This window comes from Muscardinus avellanarius, assembly GCF_963383645.1.
Source record: "Muscardinus avellanarius genome assembly, chromosome: 16".
Classification (NCBI taxonomy): Eukaryota; Metazoa; Chordata; class Mammalia; order Rodentia; family Gliridae; genus Muscardinus; species Muscardinus avellanarius.
In genome coordinates this window covers 52,877,157-52,904,914 of record NC_137802.1, presented here as the reverse complement: position 1 = coordinate 52,904,914, position 27,758 = coordinate 52,877,157, and the positions used below count along the sequence as shown (strand labels likewise).

Sequence of the window (27,758 nt, the reverse complement as noted above, 5' to 3'; positions counted from 1 at the left end):
AACCCCTGCTCCGACCCCCTGCTTTTATTCTAGAAGACTAACACATCTATCCCTACAGAGCAGGGCGCTGGTCTAAGGTGAGAACTTTCTCATCAAAAGGCATCTTTGATGTTCTTGAGCTGGCGCACGGCCAAGTCCACGGGGAGGCTGAACTTGAGGCTGCTGAGGCGGCTGAGCAGGTTGAGGGCACTCTCGAAGCCTGTGTGGGCCATGTAGCTCCAGGGCTGGTAGTGGGGCTCGATGAGGGACCCTGACTTGCAGATGAGGTTCACCCAGGACACTAGGCGCTGCTCGTTCAGGGCCATGCACACCAAGGCCTTCAGCTCGGAGTCTGCACTGCGCTTGAAGGGGTCGTGCTCTGTCAGTACCATGTGGATGGCGGTCAGGAGGCTCTGTTTGGGGGTCACAGCACTGCCACCTATAACAGGCAGGGCGAAGGACTGGGACAGCTTCCGGGCTGGGGATTCCACGTACGCACGGCCATTCTTAGCATGGTAGTACTTTACAAAGAGCTCCCAGGGGTGCATGGCTTCGGGGGCTGAGGAGTAGGCTGGCAACAAACAAGCGATGGGGGCCATGACGAGGCTCATCCCCGGGGAGGAGGAGTACAGTCCGTGGGCCAGCAGGTCCCTCACAGCCACCGTGAGTTCCTTCCGCACAGCCATGGTCAGCTCGTCCTTGCCTCCCAGGGAGAGGTCCTGGAGGTTGGCAGAGGTGATGACGTGGTCATGCGGCTGGTGCCTCAAGGCCAGCTGCTTCACTTTGTCCACTGAAACCTCCAGCCTCTTCAGTAAGGGGGAGTAGTCTCTGTCGCCTTGGTCCCTCTGCCACAGGGACTGAGGGATCTGGCCCGTGGCACAACCGAACTGGCTCACGGCAAAGATCTGGAGAACGGCCAGCGCTCGCCGCATCAGGTGAAGCCCCGTCTCCCGGACCCTCTTCACATCTTCTGTCTTCACTGTTTAGAAAAGAGACAATGGCTCATCAGCAAGAGCTCACATGGCAAAGTACGTTCAACAAGTCAAGGGGGGTAAAATCTTGCTTCTGAACCATAGTATTGGAGCCAAGTGAAGGCAAGTGCCACCTAAGATATAGTTGGTTAATAAAAGATCTGTATAAAGATAAAAATCTACATACCATGAAATTTACTAATTTAAAATGCACGATTCCGAGCCGGGCGTGGTGGCGCACACTTGTAATCCCAGCATTCGGGAGGCTGAGACCAGAGGATTTCGGTTCATGGACAGCCTCAGCTATTTAGTGAGGCCCTCTGCAACTCAGTGAGACCGGTTTCAAAATAAAGAATAAAAAATAGGGCAGGGGTTGTAGCTCGGAGGTCAAATTCCATTCCCAGACCCGCAAATAAATAAATGAATGAATAAATAAACAAACAAATAAATAAATAAAATGCACAATTCCTGCGCCGGGCATGTAATTGTAATCCCAGCATTTGAGACTGTAATCCCAGCATTTGAGATTGTAATCCCAGCATTTGAGACTCTGAGGAGTATTGTGGTTCGCGGACAGCTTCAGCTATTTAGAACCTTCGCAACTCAGTGAGACCCTGTTTCAAAATAAAGAATAAAAATAGGGCTGGGGTTGTAGCTTGAGGGAGAATGCCCCTGGGTTCCATTCCGAGTACCACAAAAAAAAAAAAAAAAAAAGAGGTCTGAGAGTGTAGCCTAGAGGTAGAAAGCCCCTGGGTTCTATCCCCAGTACAACCAAAAAGAAAAAAAAAGTGTATAATTCAGTGGTTTTGTGATTTTTGGTACTGGACCCCAGGCCCTTAAGCAAGCACTCTACTAAACCACTGACCCCAGAGGTTTTTAGTTTATTCAGAGTTATGCAAACACTACTGCCATTCATTTTAGAATGTTTTTATCATCCCCCAAAGAAATCCTGCACCATTTGCATTTCCCATTCCCCATTTCTTCCCAAGATGTAAGCAACCACCAGTCTATTTCCAGGCTCCACAGGCCTGCCTGTTCCGGAAGCCACACTTACCTCTGCTGCTTCCTGGAGGCCGTTGGCTGTTGCCTGTGCTGGGGGAGCCATTTCCTGTCTTCCCACTGGTCTTGCACTCACAGGGTCCCCCACTTGTGTGCAAGGGGCTTCCCACTTCATCTGTAGTCAGAAATTACAAACATGACATGCTTATTTAGCCTTTATTTTTTTATTTTTATTTTTATTTTTGGTGGTGCTGGGGGTGGAACCCAGAGGCTTTCTACCTCTGGGCTATACTCCCAGACCTATTTTCTATTTTATTTGGAAACAGGGTCTCACTAAGTTGCTGAGAGCCTCACTAAGTAGCTGAGGTTGGCTTTGAACCTGTGTCATCCTCCTGTCTCAGCCTCCCAAGTGCGGGGATTACAAGCGTGTGCCACCATGCCCGGCTTATTTAGCCTTTAGGGCAGATTTTTAAAGGAAAAATAACATTTAATAGTACCTACAAAAAAAATTTTTTTTCAGGTCTGTGTATGGAATCCAGGGACATTCGACCTCTGAGCCACACCCCTGCCCTATTTTTCATTATTTTGAGACAGGGTCTCACTAAGTTGTAGAGGACCTCACTGAGTAGCTGAGGCTGTCCATGAACCACGATCCTCCAGTCTCAGCCTCCTGAATGCTGGGATTATAAGTGTGTGCCACTATGCCTGGCTTTATAACAAAATTTTTACAAAATCTATTTTTTTTTTTTTTTTTTTTTTGCAGGTCTAGGAATGGAACCCGGGAGCATTTGACCTCCGAGCTATACACCCTGCCCTAGTTTTTTTATTCTTTATTTTGAAACAGGGTCTCACTAAGTTGCAGAGGGCCTCACTAAGTAGCTGAGGCTGGCCGCGAACCCCGATCCTCTGGTCTCAGTCTCCTGAATGCTGGGATTACAAGTGTGCGCCACCACGCCTGGCTACAAAATCTTATTTCATTGCAATAAAATGTTGCAAGTTGGCATGTTGAAGTTGGCTTGATAAATTTTTTTTTTTATCTGGGCATGGTGGCGCATGCTTGTAATCCTAGTATTCGTGAGGCTGAGACCAGAGGATCGCGGTTCGCGGGCAGCCTCAGCTACTTAGTGAGGCCCTCTGCAACTCAGTGAGACCCTGTTTCAAAATAAAGAATAAAAAATAGGGCAGGGGGTGTAGCTCGGAGGTCGAATGCCCCTGGGTTCCAGCCCCAGCCCCGGAAAAAAAAAAAAAAAAGAAAAAAGTTTTATTTTTTATTGCAGTACTGGATATGGAAACCAGGGGAATTCTACCTCGGAGCTACACCTCCAGCTCTTTTTATTCTTCATTTTAAAACAGGGTCTCACTATGTTGCAGAGGCTGGCTGCCAACCTGTGAGCCTACTGTCTCAGCTTCCCAAATACTGGAATTATAAATCTGTGCCACCATGCCTGGATTTTTTTTTTTTTTCCCCAGTACTGGGAATGGAATCCAGGGGCATTGTACCTCCGAGCTACCCCTCCCCCCCAGATCTATTTTTTTTTTTTTTTTTGCAGGTCTGGGGATGGAACCCAGGGGCATTCTACCTCCAAGCTACAACCCCTGCCCAATTTTTTATTCTTTATTTTGAAACCGGGTCTCACTGAGTTGCAGAGAACCTCACTAAGTAGCTGAGGCTGTCCGTGAACCGCGATCCTCCAGGTCTCAGCCTTCCGAATGCTGGGATTACAAGCGTGCGCCACCACGCCCGGCTCAGATCTATTTTTTATTCTTTATTTTCAAACAGGGTCTCACTGAGTTACAAAGCGCTTCACTAAGTAGTAGTTGAGGCTGTCCTTGGACAGCTGTGATCCTCCTGTCCCAGCCTTCCAAATGCTAGGATTACAAGCACGGGCCACCACACCCGGCTTACCATGCCTGGATTTTGATAAATATTTGCTAAAGAAATGAAGCATGATTCATCATTTTCTAGATAGGGGAGTGAGACTAAAGAGGTCAATAAGCCGGGCATGGTGGCGCAAGCACTTGTAATTCCAGCATTTGGGAGGCTGAGATAGGAGGATCTGGTTCAAAACCAACCTAAGCTACTTAGGCCCTTTGCAACTCAGTGAAACCCAGTTTCTTTTTTTTTGCGGGTCTGGGGATGGAACCCATGGGCATTCTACCTCTGAGCTACACCCCCTGCCCTATTTTTTATTCTTTATTTTGAAACCGAGTCTCACTGAGTTGCAGAGGGCCTCACTAAGTAGCTGAGGCTGTCCGCGAACCGCGATCCTCTGGTCTTGGCCTCCCGAATGCTGGGGATTACAAGCATGCGCCACCACGCCCAACTTGAAACCCAGTTTCAAAATAAAGAATAAAAAATAGGGCTGCTCAGAGGTAGAATGCCCCTGGCTTCCATCTCTGGTACCAAAAAAAAAAAAAAAAAAAAAAAAAGCCTTAGCTAGGGATACTTTGTGAGTAGTGTAGTGAGGCCTTACAACTTAATGAGACTTTGTTTCAAAATAAAAAATAAATAAAAAATTGGGCTTGGGGTGTAACTCAAAGGTAAAATACCTCTGGATTCAATCCCCAGTCCCGCACAAAAAAAGAAAAACAAAAACAAAACAACAACAACAAACAAAACAAAACAAAAAATCCTTAACCAGGCCTAAAGGTCTGTATTCTTAACTACTTGTGAGGTTGAGGTAAGAGGATTGCTTGAGCACATGAATTTAAAGCCAGCCAAGAAGCTGGGCTTGGTGGCGCACGCTTGTAATCCCAGCATTCGGGAGGCTGAGACCAGAGGATCGCGGTTCGCAGACAGCCTCAGCTACTTAGTGAGGCTCTTTGCAACTCAGTGAGACCTGGTTTAAAAATAAAGAATAAAAAATAGGGCTCAGGGTGTAGCTCGGAGGTCGAATGCCCCTGGGTTCCAGTCCCAGACCCACAAAAACAACAACAACAACAACAAAAATAAATAAATAAAAAATAAAACCAGCTTGGGCAATACAGTGAGAACTTGTCTTAAGAAAAAAACAAACAAACAAAAAACCAAAAACGCTGGGCATGGTGGTGCACACTTGTAATCCCAGTATTTGGGAGGCTGAGACAGGAGGATTGCAGGTTCATGGTCAGCCTCAGCAACTTGAGCTTTCTGCAACTTAGTGAGATCCTGTTTCAAAATAAAGAATAAAATAAGGCTGGGGGTATAGCTCAGAGGTAGAATGCCCTGGGTTCAATCCCCAGTATAGCAAAAAAAAAAAAAAGCCAGTTATGGTGGTGTATGCTTGTAAGCCCAATATTTGAGAGGCTGAGATTGGAGGATCACAGGTTCAAAGCCAGCCTCAGCAATTTCATGAGGCTCTCAGCAAATTGGTGAGGACCTGTTTCCAAATAAAAAATACAAGGGGCGTCGGGCGTGGTGGCGCACGTTTGTAATCCCCAGGCTTGGGAGGCTGAGAAAGGAGGATCGTGCAGGTTCGAAGCCAGCCTCAGCTACTTAGAGAGGCTCTCAGCAACTTAGTAAGACCCTGTTTCCAAATAAAGTATAAAATGGGTCTGGGAATATAGCCTGGAAGTAGAAAGCCTCTGAGTTCCACCCCCAGTACCATAAAAAAAAAAAAAAGAAATACAAAGGGCTAGGGGGTATAACTCGGAATTAGAATGTACCTGGGTTCAATCCCCAGCACCACAAAACAAAATAAAACACCCAAATAAGATGTCCATGGTGGTGCACATTTATACTTGGGAGGCTGAAACAGGAGGACTGTAAATTTTTTCTCTTTGTAATACTGAGGATGGAATGGTCTTCTAACTCTGGCTACACCCGTCCTATTTTTTATTCTTTATTTTGAAACAGGGTCTAAGTTGCAAAGGGCTTAAGTAGCTGAGGCTGTCCACGAACCACGATCTTCCGGTCTCAGCCTCCAAAATTCTCGGATTAGAAGCATGAGCCACCGCACCTGGCCCAGACCTATTTTTAAATTTTGACAGGGTCTCACAAAGTTGCTGAGAGCTTTACTAAGTAGCTGAGGCCGGCTTCGAACTTGTGAGATCCTCCTGTCTCAGTCTCCCAAGTACTGGGATTGTAAGTGTGCACCACCATGCCCGGCTAGGATTGCAGTTTTGACGACAGCCTCAGCAGCTTAGTGAGACCCTTGGCATTTAGCAAATCCCTGTTTCAAAATAAAAAGTCAGACATGGTAGCACATGCTTATAATCCCAGAACTTGGGAGGCTGAGACAGAAGGATTGCAGGTTCAAGGATAGCATCAGGAATGTAGTGAGACTCTAAGAAACCTAGTGAGATCCTGTTTTAAGACAAAAAAAATAAAAAGAGCTGGGGGTACAGTTGGGAGGTAGAATGTCCCTAGGTTCAATTCCTAGTACCAAAATCAACCAACAACCCAAAAGAACAACAAAACCCTGGCACGTTTAGGTACTAGCACTCAGAATAAATACTATGACATCAGTGTGCCCTTCTGTCCCACTCCCGCCTCTGACCTTGGATAAAGCTGATGAACATCTCCAGGTCTCGGATCTGGGTTTTCAGCTGCTCCACCAGCTGCTCTTTCACTCGGGCTGGGTTGACAATCTGAGCCACTGCTGCATCCACACGCTGCCGGAGCTCTTCAGTAGACAGGGAACTAATGTCCTCATTCAGATTCATGTCCAGTTTCTTTATTAACTCATCTATGATCACCTGTCACGATCAAAGCAATGAACACACCCTGTGGAAATCTCAAGGAGATTAGAAAGGAAGAATCGAAACAAGGCCTCTATCCTTTTTTTTGTGTGTGGTATTGGAAATGGAACCTAGGGGCTTTCTATCTTCAGGATACACTCCCAGGTCTATTTTTTTTTTTTTAATATTTTATTTGGAAACAGAGTCTCACTAAGTTGCTGAGAGACTTACTAAATAGCTGAGGCTGGCTTCGAACCTACATGGTCCTCCTATCTCAGCCTCCCAAGTATTGGGATTATAAATGTGCTCTACCATGCCCAGTTTCTTCTATCCTTTTTTTTTTATTGTGGTACTGGGAATGGAACCCAGGGGCATTCTACCTCTAAGCTATACCTCCAGCCCTATTTTTTTTATTCATTTTGAAACAGGGTCTCACTGAATTTCAAAGGGCTTCACTAAGTAGCTGAGGCTGGCCGCAAACTGCAGCGATCCTCCTTTCTCAGCCTCCTGAATACTGGGATTACAAGTGTGTGCAAACATGCCTGACTCATTTTATTTATTTATTTATTTATTTATTTATTTATTTATTTATTTATTTGCAGGTATGGGGATGGAACCCAGAGGCATTTGACCTCTGAGCACACCCCCTGACCAATTTTTTATTCTTTATTTTGAAACAGGGTCTCACTAAGTTGCGGAGGACCTAAGTAGTTGAGGCCGTCCACGAAATGCAATCCTCCGGATTACAAGTGTGCGCCACCATGCCCAACTTCTTTTATTTTTAAAATGGGGTCTCACTGAGTTGCAAAGGGTCTCACTGAGTAGCTGAGGTTATGTCTGTGAACCATGACCTTCCTGTCTCACCCTCCTAAAGCTGGGATTACAAGGTTGGGTCACCACACCAGGATGAAATTTTTTTTTTCCAGAACTAGGGATGGAATCCAGGGACATTCTACCTCCGAGCTACACCCTCAGCCCTATATTTTATTCTTTATTTTGAAACAGGGTCTCACTAAGTTTCTTTTTTTTTTTTTTTTGCGGGTCTGGGGATGGAACCAAGGGGCATTCAACCTCTGAGCTACACCCCCTATTTTTTATTCTTTATTTTGAAACAGGGTTTCACTAAGTTCTGGAAGGCCTCACTAAGTAGCTGAGGCTGTCAGCGAACTGCGATCCTCCAGTCTGTCTCCCAAATGCTGGGATTACAAGCGTGCGCCACCACGCCCGGCTCTTACTTAGTTTCAAAGAGCCTCACTAAGTAGTAGTTGAAGCTGGCCTCGAACCACGATCTTCCTGTCTCAGCTTCCCAAATGCTGGGGTTACTAAATTTTAATTTCTAAACTTTTCACTTTTAATTTCTAATCAGGACAATTAAAAGACAATCTCTATAAAACATCAAAGCATCAGAGACAAAATTTCCTACTGGCATTATTAGAGATAATTTAGAATCCAGATATCCCATATTTTTCATGTGTAAATAAAGTTTTATGTAATAGCAAAAAAATTCCTTTGATTTGGACCAACAGTGATTCTTAGTAAGGCTGCCCTGGGAATGCTGGCAGGGCCAAGTCCCCTTGCACAGTGGTGAGGCCTCTGAGCCAACTCACCCGCTGTCTTTCCAAGACCACGGACTGCGGCAGGGAGTCGTAACTCCCCTCTTGGTAGGCAAACGTTTCCAGGTCATCGAGCTGGGTCTTGAGCTGCAGGATCAGTTCCTTCTGCTTCTCCCTTTGTGTTTCCAGACGCTCTTGTTTTTCCCGCTCACTCTAAAATGAGAAAATGCTTGGATATATTTCACAGAAAAGGTAATTCAGAATCTTCGTTACGTACATTAAGAATCTTCTTGGGTTGGGGGTATAGCTCAGTGGTGGAGCACTTGGCTAGCATTGGTGAGGGCCTGGGTCCCATCCCAACACTGCAACACAAACTCTCGAGCCAGTACTGAGCAGGAAAGTAGAAAATGTTTCCAACTAATGCAAATAAAATACTCAATTCACAAGATAGGTTCAAAAGTAAATATAATTAATTCATCCCTGTCAATTTGATTTCTGAGACAGTCTTGGCATGTAGCTCAGGCTGCTCTTGTGCTTCTGGATTCAAGTGCTATTCTTGCCTCCCACATACCCCACCCAAGTAGCTAGGACTACCGGCTCTTGCCACCACGCCCAGCTGTGAGGAAGTTTATTATAGGTGGATTTTCCTTTTGTGTATATATGGGAGATGAAACCAGGGGCATTCTATCCCTGAGCTACACCCCTCAGCCCTTGTTGTTGTTGTTGTTTTGAATCGGGATCTCACTACTTTGCTGAGGCTGTCCTTGAACCTGTGATCCTTTCTCAGCCTCCCAAGTACTGGGATTACAGGCATGTGCCACCATGCCTGGTTAGATGTATTTTCTTTAAGAAAGTAGGGCTGATGGGCGTGGTGGCGCACACTTGTAATCCCAGCATTTGGGAGCCTGAGACAAGAGGATTCTGGTTCAAGGATAGCTTCAGCTACTACTTAGTGAGACCCTTTGCAACTCAGTGAGACCCTGTTTCAAAATAAAGACTAAAAAATAGGACCGGGTGAGCTTAGAGGTAAAATGCTCCTGGGTTCCATTTCCAGTATTGAAAAAAAAAAAAAAAAAAAAAGTAGGGCTATAACTCAGTGGTAGAGGACTTGCTTAGCATGGGCAAGACCCAAAGTTTGATCCCTAGCATGGCAAAAAAAAAAAAAAAAAAAAAGCCTTTTGTTTTTCAAAGTCTAGTTAAGGTGGAGTCAACTTATCTTAGCCAAGACAGTGTCCCAGGAATTAAACACGCCGTCCTCTACAACCACCAGAGTAACTCCTGAATACCTGTCCAACCAAATTCTGCAGGAGAACATGGGGGGGTAAAGTAGAGAAAAGCTTTATAACCTATAGCCTGTTTTCTTAATGTTCAAAGACCCTTCAATCAGATTACAGGCTGCTTCAACAAAATCAAAACAATCAACTGCAGGTGCCAGGGATAATGAAAAACACCTAAAAGCCAAATGGTGGGGTAAGAAAGTTTTTGGGTTTTTTGGCACTGCCGGGGAGGCCAAAACCCCAAAACCTAGGGCCTTAGGTACTCTACCACTGAGCTACAACCTTAGCCCCTACCACCCTCTTTAAAGTCTGGTAAGTTTACTTGAGAAGTAACTCTTTTCTCACTCTTGGTTATCAGGTACCACTGAAATTATTAACAATTCTTTAGGGTGGTAAGGTTTTATATTCTTGGACACTGGTTCTTCCTTGCCTTTCTGGATTATTAAAACCAAAGAAGCAGCCAGGCATGGTGGTGACACATGCTTGTAATCCCCACGCTTGGGAGGCTGAGACAGGAGGATCACACAGGTTTGAAGCCAGCCTCAGCTACTTAGTGAGGCTCTCTACAACTTAGTGAGATCCTGTTTCCAAATATAAAATAGGTCTGGGAGTATAGCTTGGAGGCAGAAAGCCTCTGGGTTCCACCCTAGTACCACCCCCCCCAAAAAAAAAGCTGGGGCTGGGAGTATAGCTCAGTAGTAGAGTAGTAGAGTCCTAGATTTCATCCTCAGCACTGCAAAACTTTAAAGTAATATTTTTGTGGTACTGAGGATTGAACCCTGGCGCATTCTACCTCTGAGCTACACTCCAAGTCCTATTCTTTATTCTGAAACTGGGTCTAAGTTGCCGGGGCCTCACTAAGTAGCTGAGGCTTGCTATGAACCTGTGATCCTCCTGTTTCACCTTCCCAAATACTGGGATTACAAATGTGTATTATCATGCTCAGATTAAATACTTTTTTTTGGTGGTACTGGGGGTTCCTGGAAGCCCTTCTACCTCCGGGCTACACTCCCAGACCTATTTTTACACTTTATATTTGGAAACAGGGTCTCCTAAACCAGAGCGCGCGGCTGGCTTCGAACCTGTGTAATCCTCCTGTCTCAGCCTCCCCCGAGCTGGGATTACAAGCACGCGCCACCACGCCCGGCAGCTTTATTTTATTTTGAAACAGGGTTCCACTAGGTGCACGAGAGTCTTACTACTTGCTGAGGCAATCCTTGAACCTATGATTCTGTCTTAGCCTCCCAAGTACTGGGATCATAAGCGCAGGCCACCTTAGTTGGTTTACATAGAAGCATTTTATTTTATTTTATTTTATTTTTCAGTTTTCTTTTTTTTTATTAATTTATTTTTTAAATTGGTGCATTGTAGTTATATATCAATCACATTGGAGTACAAGACTTGAGAGGATATACAAGCACACATCATCCAATTAGCCCTCCTCCAGCCCCCATCCCATTCCCTCCCCCTCCCTCCATCCCACGCTTCTTTGGTGATTTACTTTGATACATTTGTTTATGTACCTCCTGCGTTTTAAAGAGGCTCAGTCCTTCAGCATTACATACCCTCTGATTGGTCACATTAGTTGCTTCACTATAGGGCCCTTTCTATAGCTCAACCTCTTCCTGTTACCCTTTTCCTCCTAGTTATTGCTGATTAAGAGAAGCGTCTGATTTATATTTTCTGCGATATTTCTCTGTGCATGCTGCGTTGCAAGTACCGATCCCACTCTTGATGGTCCCAGTAGTGGCCTGGCTACTCAGTGGACTGATCCAGACCTCGCTGGCTCAAGCAGCGGCCTTGCCTCATGGGAGGCCCCAGTTCTGGTCTCGCTGGCCCCTGCACCGGTCTAACCCCTAAGCTGGCTTTGGTCCCGGCCTTGGAGGCCGCAGGAGTGAACTTGCCTCACGCCAGGCTCCGATGCTGGCCATTGGCCCCTGCACCGGTCTAACCCCTTGGCAGGATTCCAATCCCGGCCTTGGAGGTGCCATCACCGGCCTAGCCTCACGGCAGGCTCCAATGCCGGCCTCACTGGCCCCAGCACCAGCCTAACCCCTCGGCAGGTTCCGTTCCCGGGTTAGGAGGCCCCAGCACTGGCCATGTCTCACGGCAGGCTCCGATGCCGGCCTCGCTGGCCCCAGCACCGGCCTAACCCCTCGGCAGGCTCTTATCCTGGCCTCAAGGCCCCAGTACCGGCCTTGCCTCTAGGCAGGCTCCGATGCCGGCCTCGCTGGCCCCAGCACCGGCCTAACCCCTCGGCAGGCTCTTATCCTGGCCTCAAGGCCCCAGTACCGGCCTTGCCTCTAGGCAGGCTCCGATGCCGGCCTCGGAGGCCCCAGCACTGGTCATGCCTCATGGCAGGCTCCGATGCCGGCCTCGCTGGCCCCAGCACCGGCCTAACCCCTCGGCAGGCTCTTATCCTGGCCTCGAGGCCCCAGTACCGGCCTTGCCTCAAGGCAGGCTCCGATGCTGGCCTCGCTGGCCCCAGCACCGGCCTAACCCCTCGGCAGGCTTACATGGAAGCATTTTAAACTAGAAATCTATAATAGTATTAGATTTAACCTTAAAATGGTACTTACAAAGGCCTCCAGAAGTAAGGTATGAGAAAGAACAAATGAAAAGCAAATTAACTTTCTGTTCAAGTTTTAAAAAGCAATCCTCTTGCTTTAGCTTATTCAACCCAAATAGGTCTTTCTTTAGGATACTCCCTCTCCAATCTTCCGATGTTACTGTATTTTCTTAGCATCCTGTCCCCTTTTCTTACTTCATAAAGACCTGTGTCTCCTCTAAGGTTCTGCCTGATTTCTCCAAGCAGAATGAATCATTCCGTCTTCTGTATTTTGTGCACACTCCTACTCTAGCTCCCGTCACATTGCAGTGTTTATCATGATGGTCTTCCTTATCTGTGAGTTCCTTAAGGCAGGGCACTGATGCTGAATGAATCACTGATGCCCAGTGCAGTGTTCAGCATAGGATGAGTTCTCAGTACTGAGTTGTTGGATGTTATTCAATTAAATTAGGTACTGATGACAAATCCCACACAGTGAATTCTGACTGGAGAAAGCTACTTAAGTAGCCAAGAGAGAAAGAACTGGAGAAATAGTTTTTATTTCTGTTTTTACTATATCCCAACTTTATGAAGCCAAAGAAGAAAGGAACCAGACATAAATTCTGAATCTCTGTTCATGGCTATCTCGCTCTTGCCATGGTAATATTATATTGTAATATTTGCTGGAGTGTGGGCAAATAAATGTGTTTTGTTTTGGTAGCAGATTGAAAGGGGGGGAGCATTCTACCTCTGAGCTCCACCCCTAGCCCTATTTTATTTTTATTTTGAAACAGAGCCTAAGTTAATGAGTCTCCCTACTTGCTGTGATCCTCCTGTCACAGCCTCCCAAGTACTGGGATCACAAATATGTGCCACCACACCTGGCTGGCACACAAATTAATAGGAAAGCCGGGCATGGTGGTGCACGCTTGTGATCCCCGCGCTTGGGAGGCTGAGACAGGAGGATCACACGGGTTCGAAGCCAGCCTCAGCTACCTAGTGAGGCTCTCAGCAACTTAGTGAGACCCTGTTTCCAAATAAAATATAAAAAAGGTCTGGGAGAGCCGGGCGTGGTGGCGCACGCTTGTAATCCCCACACTTGGGAGGCAGAGACTGGAGGATCGCGCAGGTTTGAAGCCAGCTGCGTGTGCGCTGGCTTAGGAGACCCTGTTTCCAAATAAAAATATAAAAATAGGTCCTGGGAGTGTAGCCCGGAGGTAGAAGGGCTTCCAGGAACCCCAGTAAAAAAAAAAAAAAAAAGTCTGGGCGTATAGCCCAGAGGTAGAAAGCTTCTGGGTTCCACCCCAGTACCACTAAAAAAAAAAAAAAAAAAAAAAAAAAAAAAAAAAAAAAAATTAATAGGAAAGAACAGTGAATTCTGGCGCAAGTTGGAGGTAGCTAGGTGTACTCCTGAAATCCTAGTATTTGGGAGGCTAAGACAGGAGGAGCACAAACTCAAGGTCAGCCTTGGCAACTTAGTAAGATGCTGTCTCAAAAAATAAAAACAAGCTGGGCGTGGTGGCGCACGCTTGTAATCCCAGCATTTGGGAGGCTGAGACTGGAGAACCGCGGTTTAAGGATAGCCTCAGCTACTTAGTGAGGCCCTCCACAACTTGGTGAGACCCTGTTTCAAAATAAAGAATAAAAAACAGGGCAAGGGATATAGCTTGGAGGTCAAATGCCCCTGGGTTCCATCCCCAGAACCACTAAATAAATAAATAAATAAATAAATAAATAAAGGGTGGAGGTATAGCTTGGAGGTAGAATGCCCCTGGGTTCCATTCCCAGTACTGCAAAAATAAATAAATAAATAAATAAATAAATAAATAAATAAATAAATAAGCTGGGTGTGGTGATGCACACTTGTAATCCTAAATACTTGGGAGACTGAAATAGGAGGATCACTGTTTTGAAGCCAGCCTTAGCAGTTTAGCAAGATCATGTTTCCAGATAAATAAAATAAAATAAGGCTGGGAGTACAGCCTGAAGGTGAAGGTCCCTGGGGTTCTATCCCTCCTACACAAAAACAAACAAACCAGGCATGGTGGTGCACCTTGTAAACTCAGTATGTGGGAGGTTGAGAGAAGTGGATCACAGGTTCTTAGCCAGCCCCAGTTACTTAGAAGATCTTCTACAACTTACTGAGACCCTGTTTCAAGACAAAAAATAGGGTTTGAGCCGGGCATGATGGTGCATGCTTGTAATCCCAGTACTTGGTAGGTTGAGACAGGAGGATCCCAGGTTCTCAGCCAGCCTCAGCTACTTAAGTAAGACCCTCTGCAATTTAGTGAGATCCTGTTTAAAAATAAAGAATAAACGCTGGGTGTGGTGGCACACACGAGTAATCCCTGCACTTGGGAGGTGGAGACAGGAGGATCGCGCAGGTTCGAAGCCAGCCTCTCTGGCTTAAGATACCCTCTTTCCAAATAAAAATATAAAAATATAGGTCTGGGAGTATATCCTGGAGCCAGAAGGGTTTCCAGGAACCCCAGTACCACCAAAAACAAAAAATAAAGAATAAAAAATAGGGTTGGGGGTGTAGCTCGGAGGTAGAATGCCCCTGGGCTCAATCGCCAGAACCACAAAATACATACATACATTCGTAAAAAATTTTAAAAACTGGGGTGCATGGCTCAATGGTAGAATGCCCCTGGGTTTAATTAATCTCCAGTACCACACACATAAAAAAAAAAAAAAAAAAAAAAAAACTAGGGGAAGTGGGGATGTAGCTCAGTTATAAGTGCTTACCTAGTATTCACCAGGCCCTGGATTTGATCCCCAGCACTGCCAACAATGAAACTGATAAATAAATCATTTGTTGTCTCCTTGCAGGTACTATTTGCAGGTCAATGTATGTACATGAAATTACACTGCTTATTAGGTATATCCACTTTTTTTTTTCTTGTTTTTTTGGTGATGCTAGCGATGGAACACAAGGACATTCTACTGTGTGTGTGTGTGTGTGTGTGTGTGTGTGTGTGTGTTACTGGGGATAGAACCCAGGGGCATTCTACCTCCAAGATACACACCCAGCCCTAATTTTATTCTTTATTTTGAAACAGGGCCTCACTGAGTTGTAAAGAACCTTACTAAGTAGCTGAGGCTGGCCACGTACCGTGATCCTCCTGTCTCAGCCTCCCAAACTGCTGGGATACGAGCATGCGCCACCACGCCCGGCTGACATTCTACTTTTGAGCTACACCCACAACTCTATTTTTCTATTTTATTTCATTTGGGTACTGGAGATTGAACCTACGGGTATTCTACCGCCATGCTAAACCATAAGACTGATTTTATTTTTTATTTGAAAACAAGGCTGAGCCAGGCATGGTGGCGCACGCTTGTAATCCCTGTGCTTGGGAGGCTGAGACAGGAGGATCACACAGGTTTGAAGCCAGCCTCAGCTACTTAGTGAGACCCTGTTTCCAAATAAAATATAAAATAGGTCTGGGAGTGTAGCCCGGAGGTAGAAAGCCTCTGGGTTCCACCCCTAGTACCACAAAAAAAAAAAAAAAAAAAGATAGAAAAAATAAAGAAAACAAGGTCTCACTAAGTTGTGGAGGGCCTCACTAAATTGTGAGGCTGGCTGAAAACCTATAATCCTCCTGTTTCAACCTCCCAAGTACTGGGATTACAGGTGTGCACCATGGTGCCTATTTTATTGATTTTTTTATTAAGACACAGGGTCTTATAAAGTTGCTCAGAGTCTCACTAAATTGCTGAGGTTGGCTTAGAACCTTATAAGTCTCCTGTTTCAGCCTCCCAAGTACTGGGATTACAGGTATGGTGGCTCAAACCTGGCAATTCACTATACACAGACACACACACACACACAAACACACACACACACACTTACAAGTGTTAAAGTATTTCTGAAAGCGAAATTGAGCTGGGCTTGGTGGAAAAAGTGAAATCAAAACATGAAAAGAGAGTGCCACGCCACAAAGAACCTTCAGTGTTGTTTCTTGTGAATTGAACCTGGCCACAGTAATTCTGTGTGTGTGTGTGTGTGTGTGTGTGTGTGTGTGTGTGTGTGATATATATATATATATATATATATACTGGGGATGGAACCCAGGGGCTTTTCTACCTCCAGGCCATACTTCCAGACTTATTTTATATTTTATTTGGAAACAGGGTCTAAGTTGCTGAGAGCCTCATTAAGTAGCTGAGGTCGGCTTCGAACCTGCATGATCCTCCTGTCTCAGTCTCCCAAATACTGGGATTACAAGCGTGCGCCACCACACCGGGCTTGTCTTAGTCTTTTAAGTCTGGCAATTTGCAGTGGCTGCTCCTAGTGCTAGGAGCTGTAGGTATGTGAAGAGAAGGTGGAACAGTAAATACAGGATTGCACTGGCAACAGTTCTGATTAAAATAAGTCAATATAAATTGACTGATACATTTTCTTGGCCACAACCAATGTGAGTGGGAAGAAAGTCACATGCGGGTTGTAACTTAAAGAGTAAAAGGTGAAAAGGCAGTGTATCTCAACACCTCCACCAAACTACCCACATCTGGGCGCTTCCAGAAGTTTCCCTTAGGGAACTTTTCCTTGGTGTGGTATACATAGCTTCATTGCTTCTTAGCGCAGGCAAATTGAATCCATCTTAACAGAAGACCTCATTCAAAATATCTATTTTGTTTATTTTGGTTCTGGGGATTGATCTCAAGGGCATTATACCTCCAACCTACATCCAAGACTTACTTACTTTATTTATTTATTTATTTATTTATTTATTTATTTATTTATTATTTATGTGGTACTGGGGATGGAACCCAGGGCTAGTCTACCTTTGAGCTACACCCCCGGCCCTATATTTTATTCTTTATTTTGAAACAGGGTCTCATTGAGTTGCAAAGGACCTCACTAAATACCTGAGGTTGTCTGTAAACCGCGATCCTCCTGTCTCAGCTCCTGAATGCTGAGATTACAGCATATGCCACCATGCCCAGCTTATTTTTTTTTGATACAGGGTCTCACTTAAGTTGCCTGGCCTGGCCTCGAACTTATTATCCCCCTCTCTCAGCCTCTTAAACCCTCAAATTATAAGCCAACATAGCTAGTTATTAAGCAGGATGGGGGAGCAGTTTGAAAATATGAGTGTCAGGACATTTATGTAATCAAGAGTCCTGTTTTTTCCAGTTACTAAGAGACTGCTGGGTTTGCCAAAGCTCTCACCCTGATAAGAAGGTGTAAAGATTAGAGACTGCCTATGAAGCCAGGTGTGGTGGCACACGCTTGTTATCCCAGTACTGGGAGGCTGAGACAGGAGGATCTCAGGTTCGAGGCCAGCCTCAGCTACTTAGTGAGACTCTGTTTCAAAGTAAAAGAATAGCCAGGTGTGGTGGCACATGCTTGTAATCTTAGCATTTGGAAGGCTGAGATAGGAGGATCACTGTTTGTGGACAGCCTCAGCTACCCTTTGCACCTCAGTAAGACCCTGTTTCAAAAATAGAGAAAAAAAAATAGGGCTGGGGTAGAATGCCCCTGGGTTTCATCCCCAGTACTGCAAAACAAATAAACAAAAAAAGAATTAAAAAAATAGGGCTGGGGGTATAGCCTGGAGGTAAAATGCCCCTAGGTTTCATCCCCAGTACTGCCCCAAAAATAATAATAACAAACAAAATATCATAAAATATAGAAGCCGGGTATGGTGGTATACACTTGTAATCCCCCAACATTTGGGAGGCTGAGACTGGAGGATTGCAGTTCGCAGCCAGCCTCAGGTACTTAGTGAGGCCCACCCCAATTTAGTGAGACCCTGTTTCAAAATAAGAATAAAAAACAGGGCAGGGGATGTAGCTCGAAGGCCGAATGCCCCTGGGTTCCATCCCCAGACCTGCAAAAAAAAAAAAAAAAAAAAAAAAAAGAAAGAAAGAAAGAAAGAAAGAATATATATATATATATATATATATAGGGCTGGGGGTGTGGCTTGGAGGTAAAATACCCCAGGCTTAATCCCCAGTACCCCCTAACAGACACACAGGACTAAGCACAGACAGGAAGACCACAAGTTTGAGGTCAGCCTCAGCAAAATATAGAGACTGTTATGTTTACCAAAGCTCTCACCCTGAGAATAGGGTATAAAGATTAAGGACTAAGCTGGGTGGTGGCGCACACCTGTAATCCTGGGACTTGGGAGGCTCAAGACAGGAGGATCACAGGTTCGAAATCAGCCTCAGCAACTTATGGAGGCTCTCGGCTACTTAATGTTTGGAAACTGTGTTTTCAAGTAAAAATAAATAAAATAGGGCTGAGCCGGGCGTGGTGGCACATGCTTGTAATCCCCGCACTTGGGAGGCTGAGGCAGGAGGATTGCACAGGTTCAAAGCCAGCCTCAGGTACTTAGTGAGGCTCTCAGCAACTTAGACCTGTTTCCAAATAAAATATAAAATGGGTCTGGGAATATAGCCCAGAGGTAGAAAGCCTCTGGGTTCCACCCCACCACCACCACCAAAAAAAAAAAAAAAAAAAAGATTAAAGACTACCTAGATACCAGGAAAGCATAGGAACTAATTTAAATTTTCGCTTTTTGCCCTGCGTGGTGGCGCACGCTTGTGATCCCAGTACTGAGGAGGCTGAAACAGGAGAATCACAGGTTCAAAGCCAGCCTCAACTACTTAGTAAGGTCCTCTGCAACTTAGTCAGATCCTGTACAAAATAAAGAATAAAAATTAAAGCCAGGCATGGTGGCACACACTTGTAATCCCAGTACTTGGAAGGCTGAGACCGGAGGATCGCGGTTCGCGGACAGACTCAGCTACTTAGTGAGGCCCTTTACAACTCAGTGAGACCCGGTTTCAAAATAAAAAGAATAAAAAACAGGGCAGGGGGTGTAGCTCTGAGGTCGAATGCCCCTGGGTTCCATCCCTAGACCCTCAAAAAAAAAAATCGCTTTAGAAGAACTCACTTTACGTTCCCTTGTCATCTCCTCATCCCTGCGGTTAGAGGGCTTCCTCGGCAAAGGTGCTCAGGACTTTACTTTCTAAGGCGTGGGCAAGTAAGTGGGAGCAGCGCTGCTGTCTTCTCGGCACTCCGCTCATCACTGCCACATCACACGGCCGCTGTCTTTCTACAGCGCCGGTGTACATCTTTCAGACCCCAGTTCCCAGGCCTCTTCGTGCTCTTGCCCTGCACATCTGTCTCCAGTCTCCTCGTCTCCGACATCCCCAGCCCCATCCGTGGGGTCGGTTTCTCCCCTTTCTATCTGCGTCGGTCCGCGTCAACCGCGCCGCTCACCTAACCCCGGTACTCCCCGATCCCTCGGGGCCCCGCCGGCCGCTCACCTGCTCCTCGCCCCGCAGGCGTGGCCGGTCCCCCGGCAGCCGGTCGCCGTCGTCGCCGGTGGGGTCTCCGGGCCCCTCGTAGCCCAAGACGTGCGGGCAGCCGCGGAAGGCGAAGTCCTCGAGCTCGCGCAGGAGGCGCTGCTGCTCGGCCGGCGCCCCGCGCACCACCTGGCGTAGGCGGAACTGCACCTGCGCGAAGTGCGAGGACAGCGCGAGCAGAGCCGAGTCCAGCCGCCGCCGCTCGGCCCGCAGGCGCCGCAGCGTCCGGCCCGGAGAGTCCGGCGGGGAGCCCGGGGCCGCGCCGGCGTCCTCGGCCGCGGCCTCCTCGGAAAACGCAGCCGCCCCAGGCCCGGCCTCGGCCACCGCCCCCACCGGGGCCCAGCGCACCGCCTCGCACGGCGGCAGCGACTCCTCTTCTTCCTCCTCTTCGTCCTTCGCCTTCGGCCCGACGGCCACCTCCCCCGTTAGCGGCTCCGCGGCAGCCTCCACGGCCGCCATCTTTTCCGGAAACGCCGCGCACGTCAGGCGCGCCCCTTGCTGCCATGGCAACGGCGCGCCGGCGTCCCGGGGCGTGGGCGGGGCTCGCGGGGCTCGCGGGGCCGGCGGCCCGGTGGGCAGGTCGCCGGGATTCAATGACAGCGTGCCAAGAGACTTTATTCCGGGCAATCTTTTTATTCAGTAGACAGGGTCTGGACAGTTTTTTTTTTTGGAGCGCCTATTTCTAAATTAGGCACAAAGTATTGAGCTTTGGAGAAACAGTTGAATGAGGCTGGGATATGTTTCCGTGTGTCGAGTCTAGGGTAGCCCCTTGCCCTGGTCCTGGCTGTTCAATGGACTTTTTTCCTCATCTATACATTTCTTGGGACCCGGAGAAATGAAGGGCTGCCGGGATTAACCTGTCTCAGAGTCCCTCCAGAGTACTGATCCCTAGTCTGGAAGTTCCTCTCGCTCTAAACCCTTCCCTTGACCATATAAGGAGAGGCAGCTGCCGGGGGCGTCCCCGGGATCTAAAGATAGAGGCCCTTGCCTGGACTCCAAATGCCACTGGGCAGCTGGAGCCGCCATGGCACGGTGAGTGTTTCCGGGGTGGTACTCCCACCACCCCTGCGCGCTCCGGGTTCTGTGAGGCCCTAAGAGAGCCCCAGACCCTAGGTCTCTGTAACCGTGGGGTGAGGAGAGTTGTGACCTGAATGTCCCCCCTCTGACTTCCCACCTCCCTGGTCTTGTGCTCTGGATCCTCCCCAGGTTGACTTCACCACATCCACCCGCTCCCTTCACTCCTTTGCGCCCTCTTCTGTTTCATTTAGCGGCACTTTGACAGGACGGTGGCACCAGGCATCCCTGTATCTTTCGCTCCCTCCATCTTTCTCCCCTGCCCTCAGTCTTTGCTCCCCCACCCTATGAACCTCACCTCCACTCCTCTTCAGGCAGCATGCCAAGACCCTGTGGTACGACAGGCCCAAGTATGTGTTCATGGAGTTTTGCGTTGAGGACAGTACCGATGTTCGTGTGCTCCTTGAAGATCACCGCATCGTCTTCAGGTAAGGCACTTCCCCTTTGCCTGATGCCCCCCCCCCCCCACGATGTCTCCCACATCGCTTCAGCTTCATTATCTCCTCAGCTGCAAGAATGGTGATGGAGTGGAGCTGTACAACGAGATTGAGTTCTATGCCAAAGTGAACTCCAAGGTGAGAGTGGGGAGGGACAGTAAGGGCTGGGTGGAAAAGCTGCCCAGGGAGCTGGAGATACAGTCTAAAACTCTTAAGAATGAGACTGTCTCTGGCAGGACTCCCAGGATAAGCGCTCTGGCCGCTCCGTTACTTGCTTTGTGAGGAAATGGAAGGAGAAGGTGGCTTGGCCTCGGCTCACCAAGGAGGATATCAAGGTGAGGATGTGGGGGTGGCCTGTTCCCTCTCCAGGTACACAGGTACTCAACTCAGCTCTGGGATTGCCCTTACCTCCTTTCCAGCCATTTTTCAGTAACTCACCAAATCCTGCTTATTTTACCTCCTACATAATTCGTGTGTGTGTGTGTGTGTGGGGTGCTGGGGATTGAACCCAGGGGCATTCTACTGAGCTACACCCCCAGCCTTATTTATTTATTTATTTATTTATTTGTTTATTTATTTATTTATTTATTTTGCGGTACTGGGGATAGAACCCAGGAGCATTCTACCTTCAAGCTACAACCTCAGCCCTATTTTTGGTTCTTTATTTTGTTTTTGTTTTTGGTGGTACTGGGGCAGAACCCAGGGACTTTCTACCTTCAGGCTATACTCCCAGACCTATTTTATATTTTATTTGGAAACAGGGTCTCACTAGTTTCTGAGAGCCTCACTAAGTAGCTGAGGCTGACTTCAAACTTGTGCGATCCTCCTGTCTCAGCCTCTCAAGCGCAGAGATTACAAGCGTACGCCACCACGCCCGGCTGGTTCTTTATTTTGAAACAGAGTCTCACTGAATTGCAAAGGGCCTCACTAAGTAGTAGCTGAGGCTGTCCATGCACCTCAATCCTCCTGTCTCAGCCTTCCAAATGCTGGGATTACAGGCGTGTGTCACCATGCTTGGCTTATTCTTTTATTTATTTATTTGTTTTTGTGTGTGTGTGTTTGGTACTGGGGATTGAATCTCTGAGCTACACCCCAGCCTGATTTTTTTTATTCTTTATTTTGAAACAAGGTCTCACTAATCTGTAGAGGGTCTCACTAAGTAGCTGAGGTTGTCTGAGAATCCAAATCCTCCTGTCTCAGAATCCCAAGTACTGGGATTACAAGCATGTGCTACCACACCCAGCTTATTTTTTTATTTTTTGAAACAGGGTCTCACTAAATTGTGGTGGGCTTCACTAAATAGCTGAGGTTGGCTGAGAACCAGCGATTCTCCTGTCTCAGCCTCTCAAGTACTGGGATTACAAGCATGCGCCACCACGCCCAGCTCCTCCTAAATATTTTTGAATCCATTACTTCATTTCTTCCTAGGTCAGACCTCACCATCAAGGTTTTTTGCGATGTTTATTGCATATTTTCGACTCCACCCCCAATCCATCTTCCGCATTGCTCCTAATATGATCTAAATCACATCGAGGAGCTGGGGGTGTAGCTCCGTGTTAACTGTCTTTGTTCCTGGAAAGCCACCGTCATCATTACTTTTACCATGTAACCCTTGCATGCCCTTCAAGGCCCTGCTGCTCCAGGAAGCCTAGGTTCCCCTAACTCCTTTCTGTATTCCCATACTATCCCCTGCAGAACCCCTACCACCATACTTTCCACACTGTATTACAAAGATTTATTTACATCTCCCTTCCCCACGTTCTTTCTGATGGCTGGAAGAGTGTTTTGAGCATTTTTATCATCCCGATGCCAAGCTCAGAGTCTGGCTCATCGTATGTGCACAGTAAATACTGTTCAATGAATGTGTGAATAATGTCTTCCCTGAATAAATGTGGGGACTTTGAAATACTGGCTTCAACAGAGTGCATCTGGTTCCAGGGAATGTAGCTTGTCTGTTTTGTTTGGATGATTTCTATGTGATGCTTTATGATATAGTTATATTTCCAGAGGTATTTTATTTATTTATTTATTTATTTATTTATTTATTTATTTATTTATTTTATGGTACTGGGGTGGAACCCAGGGACTTTTCTACCTCCGGGCTATACTCCCAGACCTATTTTATACATTATTTGGAAACAGGGTCTCACTAAGTTGCTGAGAACATCACTAAGTAGCTGAGGCTGGCTTCGAACCTGTTCAATCCTCCAGTCTCAGCCTCCTAAGCGCTGGGATTATAAGCATGTGCCACCACGCCTGGCTTCCAGAAGTATTTTAGACAGTTTGGTCCTCAAAGGGCAGGACTTCTATGCTTTTTTTTGTTGTTGTTACCTATCATTTCTGGTATTGTCCTTGGTGTCTAGTAGGTTTCTGGTGGTCAAAAGGGGTGTTGGTGGCACATGCTTGAAATCCCAGCATTTGGGAGGCTGAAGACAGGAGGATTGCAGTTTGCAGACACCAGCTACTACTTAGTGAGGCCCTTTGCAACTCAGTGAGACCCTGTTTCAAAATAAAGAATAAAGCCAGGCGTGGTGGCGCACGCTTGTAATCCCCGCGCTTGGGAGGCAGAGACAGGAGGATTGCGCAGGTTCTAAGCCAGCCGCGCACGCTGGCTTAGGAGACCCTGTTTCCAAATAAAAATGTAAAAATAGGTCTGGGAGTGTAGCCCAGAGGTAGAAGGGCTTCCAGGAACCCCAGTACCACCAAAAAAAAAAAAATAAATAAATAAACAAAATAAAGAATAAAAAATGGGGCTGGGGGTGTAACTTGGAGGTAGAATGCCCCTGGGTTCCATCCCCAGAACCGCAAAAAAAGGGGTGCTCCTGGGAAGATTATACCCCGTTGACACTTACCACCAAGCATGCCCCTCCTGCCTACGCTCTTCCCATGTGTTTCTGCTTCCCCTTGCAGCCAGTGTGGCTATCTGTGGACTTCGATAACTGGAGAGACTGGGAAGGGGATGAAGAGATGGAACTGGCCCAGGTGGAACATTATGCAGAGGTAGGAGATTCAGGACCTGCTGTCTTTTGTCCATCATGGTTCTTTCTTGTGTCATCTTCCACATTTCACTGGGGAATTGTCATTAGGGCCAGGAAGAGATGTTGACTGAAGGTTCCCTGGATGGGTTAGTCATTGGTGCTATTACTGTTTACATATTTTGTGAATTGTTTATTTAGTGGAGATGAGAGGAATGGATATTTGTGAAATTATATACATAGATATATGTATATAATTTCTTTTTTTTTTTCTTGTACTGAGGATTTAACCCAGAGGCATTCTGCCTTTGAACTACACCCCTAGCCTGATTTATTTATTTATTTATTTATTTATTTATTTATTTTCTCGTGGTACCTTCAAGCTATACCCCGCCAGCCTGATTTTATTTCTTATTTAGAAACGGGGTCTCACTAGGTTGCTAAGAGCCTTGCTAAGTTGCTGAGGCTGGCTCTGAACCTGTGAGTCTCCTGTCTCAGCTTCCCAAGTACTGGGATTACAAGTGTGCACAACTATGCTTGGCAAAACTACCTTGAAGAGACATTTGCATTTTGTTTTGTTTTGCAGTCCTTGGGATCAAACCCAGGGCCTGGTGTGTGCTAGGCACTGTATCACTAAGCTATGTCCCCAGCCCAAAACATTTTATTTTAATTAATTTTTTTGCAATACTGGGGACTGAACCCAGGGGCATTCTACTTCCCAACTATACCCACAGCCCTATTTTTATGTTTTATTTTGAAACAGGATCTCACTAAGCTGTAGAGGGCCTCATGAGGTTGCAGATGCTGGCCAGCAACCTGTGATCTTCCTGTCTCAGTCAAGTACTGGGATTATAGGCATGCAAAACCATGCCCAGCTCTAATTTTATTTCATATTTGGAAACAGAGTCTCAGTAGGTTGGTGAGAGTCTCACTACTTGCTGAGGCTGTCCTTGAGCCTGCAATCCTCATGTCTCAGTCTCCCAAGTACTAGGAATACAGGCATGAAACACCATGTCTGGCTCATAGATTCAATTTCTATATTGTGTCGAGTCTGTATTCTGAACAAATTTGGCAAAACCTCTTCCCATAGCTCTGTAATTCTCTCTTCTGTGTGTGTTCTTTGTGTGTATGTGTGTGTGTGTGTGTGTGTGTGTGTGTGGTGCTGGTTACTGAACCCAGGGGCATTCTGCCTCTAAGCTACACCCAGAGCCCTAATTTTTTTTTTGGGAGTACTGGAGATGGAACCCAGGGGCATTCTACCTCCGAGCTACACCCCAGCCCTATTTTTTATTCTTTATTTTGAAACAGGGTCTCACTGAGTTGCAAAGGACTTCACTAAATAACTGAGGTTATTCATGAACTGTGATCCTCCTGTCTCAGCCTATGGAATGCTGGGATTACAAGTGTGCGCCACCACTTCCGGCCCTACTTTTTATTCTTTTTTTTTTTTTTTTTTTTTAGTACTAGGGATTGAACGCAGGGGCATTCTACCTTTTAGCTACACCCAGCCTCATTTTTTTTTTTCCAATACTGGGGATGAAACCCAGAGGCATTGTACCTCCAAATGACACCCCCAGCCCTATTTTTTTTCTTTGATTTTTTTTTTTTTTTTTGGGTGGTACTGGGGTTCCTGGAAGCCCTTCTACCTCCGGGCTACACTCCCAGACCTATTTTTACATTTTTATTTGGAAACAGGGTCTCCTAAGCCAGCGCACACGCAGCTGGCTTCAAACCTGCGCGATCCTCCTGTCTCTGCCTCCCAAGCGCGGGGATTACAAGCGTGCGCCACCACGCCCGGCTATTTTGATTTTTTTTTTTTGTATATGTGTGTGTGAGATACTGGGGATGGAACTCAGGGGCATCCTACCTCCAAGCTACACCCCCAGCCCTATTTTTTTTTTTTTTTTTATGTGTGTGGGTCTAGGGCTGGAACCCAGGGGCATTCAACCTCCGAGCTACACCCCTAGCCCTGTTTTTTATTTTTTATTTTGAAACAGGGTCTCACTAAGTTGCAGAGGGCCTTACTAAGTAGTTGAGGCTGGCTTTGAACCTGTGATTCTCCTGTTTCAGCCTCCTCAGTACTGGGATTACAAGTGTGTGCCACCACACCCCATTTTAAATGACTTTTATGGAGGGTATCAAAGCTGGACATGGTGGTGTATGCCTGTAATCTCAGTATTTGAAAGTTTGAGAAGCTGAGACAGAAGAATTTCAAGTTTGAGACCAGCTTCAGCAATTTAGCAAGACTCTATTTCAAAATAAAAAGGGCTAGGGGTGCATCTCAGAGACAGAATGCCCCTGGGTTTAATCCCTATTACCGTACCAAACCAAATCAGAACAAACAAACAAAAAAACCTGAAGAGGATCAATTTACTTTTTTTCCAGTGCATTCCAGTGATGGGTAGGGACTTTGAAGATGGGCACGTTTGCTCGCTGGGTATGGCCGGGACCCTTCTCCTGGGGCCCATAAATATTCAGATCGCTCTCCCCTCCCCTCCTTCTGTCTTATGACTATTTTCTCTCCCCACTAGCTTTTGAATAAGGTCAGCACCAAGAGACCGCCACCTGCTATGGACGACCTGGATGTAAGTAAGGCCTTTCCCTCCACCCAAAGGTCTCTTTTTAGCCCTTAAAAATAACACACCAGTCAGGCTTGGTGGTGCATGCCTGTAATCCTAGCATTCAGGAGGCTAAAAGGGGAGGATCAAGGTTCGTGGCCAGCCTCAGCTACTTAGGTTCTTTGTAACTCAGTGAGACCCTGTTTCAAAATAAAGAATAAAAAATAGGGCTGGGGGCATAGCTCGGAGGTAGAATGCCCTTGAGTTCCATATCCAGTACAGCAAATTAATAATAATAATAGTAATAATAATAATAATAATAATAAATAAAAAATATCGAAGTCAAACACTAAACCAAGCATGGGAGGGAGGGGTGGGGAGGGAGTGAGGTGGGGACTGGGTGGGGGCTGGCCGGGTGATGTGTGCATTTATGCCCACACAAGTTTTTCACCCCATTATGATGTATAAATACAATGTACTAATAAAAAAATTAATTTAAAAAAATAATAAAATACACCAGAAAGCTCCTGTCCCAGTCCCCAGTATACAGTTGTTCTCTGTGCATATTAACCAAAATTTGGATTTGACAGAAGCGGTCATATGTTAGAAAACTCCAGCAAGACCCTCCTCCCATGGCCCCCTCTACTTCCCTGTCCTAAAGCAGACCTGGCCCTCTGGAGAGCATCTTTGCCGCTGTAGGAGCAGTAGCATCAATGAGGATTATGTGACTGAGTGATTCATGATAGACTTCCAGTGGTTTCTTTTATTACCCAAAGTGAAAATCCGTCATAGCCTCCTATGAAGTGTGCTTTAGAAACTCACAGGAGGGAATACGGAGAGTAGGTGGGAGAGCAGCATGAGTGGGTAGAAATGCTCCTTCTCTGAGAGTCTGCAGGCGCCCTGTCTTTCTTTCTCCCCCTAGGATGATTCTGACAGCGCCGATGCAGCAAGTAATTAACTTTCTGTGACAGCTGAGCCCAGGAGGAGGCGGGAGCTTACCTTCTGTTGCTCTGAAAAGCGGTGGCCTGGGCCCTTGTCAGCCCTTTGCTTGTGCACCAAGGTTCTCTGAGTCCCTGGGCTTTTCCAGAAGCTCTTTCTTCAGGGTCTCCTTTCACAGTGTACACCTCCCGTGGACTTGACCGTGGTGCTGCATTGGAAGGCAGGGCCTGGGCTAGCCCGCTGGGGTGTCTGACTCTCTGCTGATTGGTGCGCAACCTCTGAGCTGCTTGATTATTTGAGTTTACGTGTATATGTAGCAGAGCAAAAGCTGAAAACAAAGCAAAGATTACAATAAATCTCTAGGAATGGCTCATTGTCTCTTTATTTTTCTCCTGGTGGCAAGCCCCTTCTCCTTTCAGAGATCCTCTCAAGAAGGTGTGGGGGGGGGGTTTCAGAGATTCTG

At 46.5% G+C, this 27,758-nt stretch overlaps 2 protein-coding genes across 2 annotated transcripts; one reads left to right on the top strand and one right to left on the bottom strand.

Annotated features, from left to right (window-relative positions):
• Positions 1–92: 92 nt before the first annotated feature.
• RUNDC1 (RUN domain containing 1) lies at positions 93–19,771 on the bottom strand (the record flags this gene model as incomplete). Its single annotated transcript, XM_080712839.1, has 5 exons — positions 93–958; positions 2,005–2,124; positions 6,428–6,626; positions 8,216–8,374; positions 19,274–19,771. The coding sequence occupies 5 exons, from the start codon at positions 19,769–19,771 to the stop codon at positions 93–95; spliced, it is 1,842 nt and encodes a 613-aa protein (XP_080568965.1).
• Positions 19,772–20,336: 565 nt separating this feature from the next.
• Positions 20,337–27,314, top strand: PTGES3L (prostaglandin E synthase 3 like; the record flags this gene model as incomplete). The annotated part of the gene is made up of 7 exons (XM_080714074.1): positions 20,337–20,344; positions 20,701–20,814; positions 20,895–20,961; positions 21,060–21,158; positions 23,734–23,823; positions 26,330–26,383; positions 27,279–27,314. The coding sequence occupies 7 exons, from the start codon at positions 20,337–20,339 to the stop codon at positions 27,312–27,314; spliced, it is 468 nt and encodes a 155-aa protein (XP_080570200.1).
• Between the last annotated feature and the right edge of the window lie 444 nt (positions 27,315–27,758).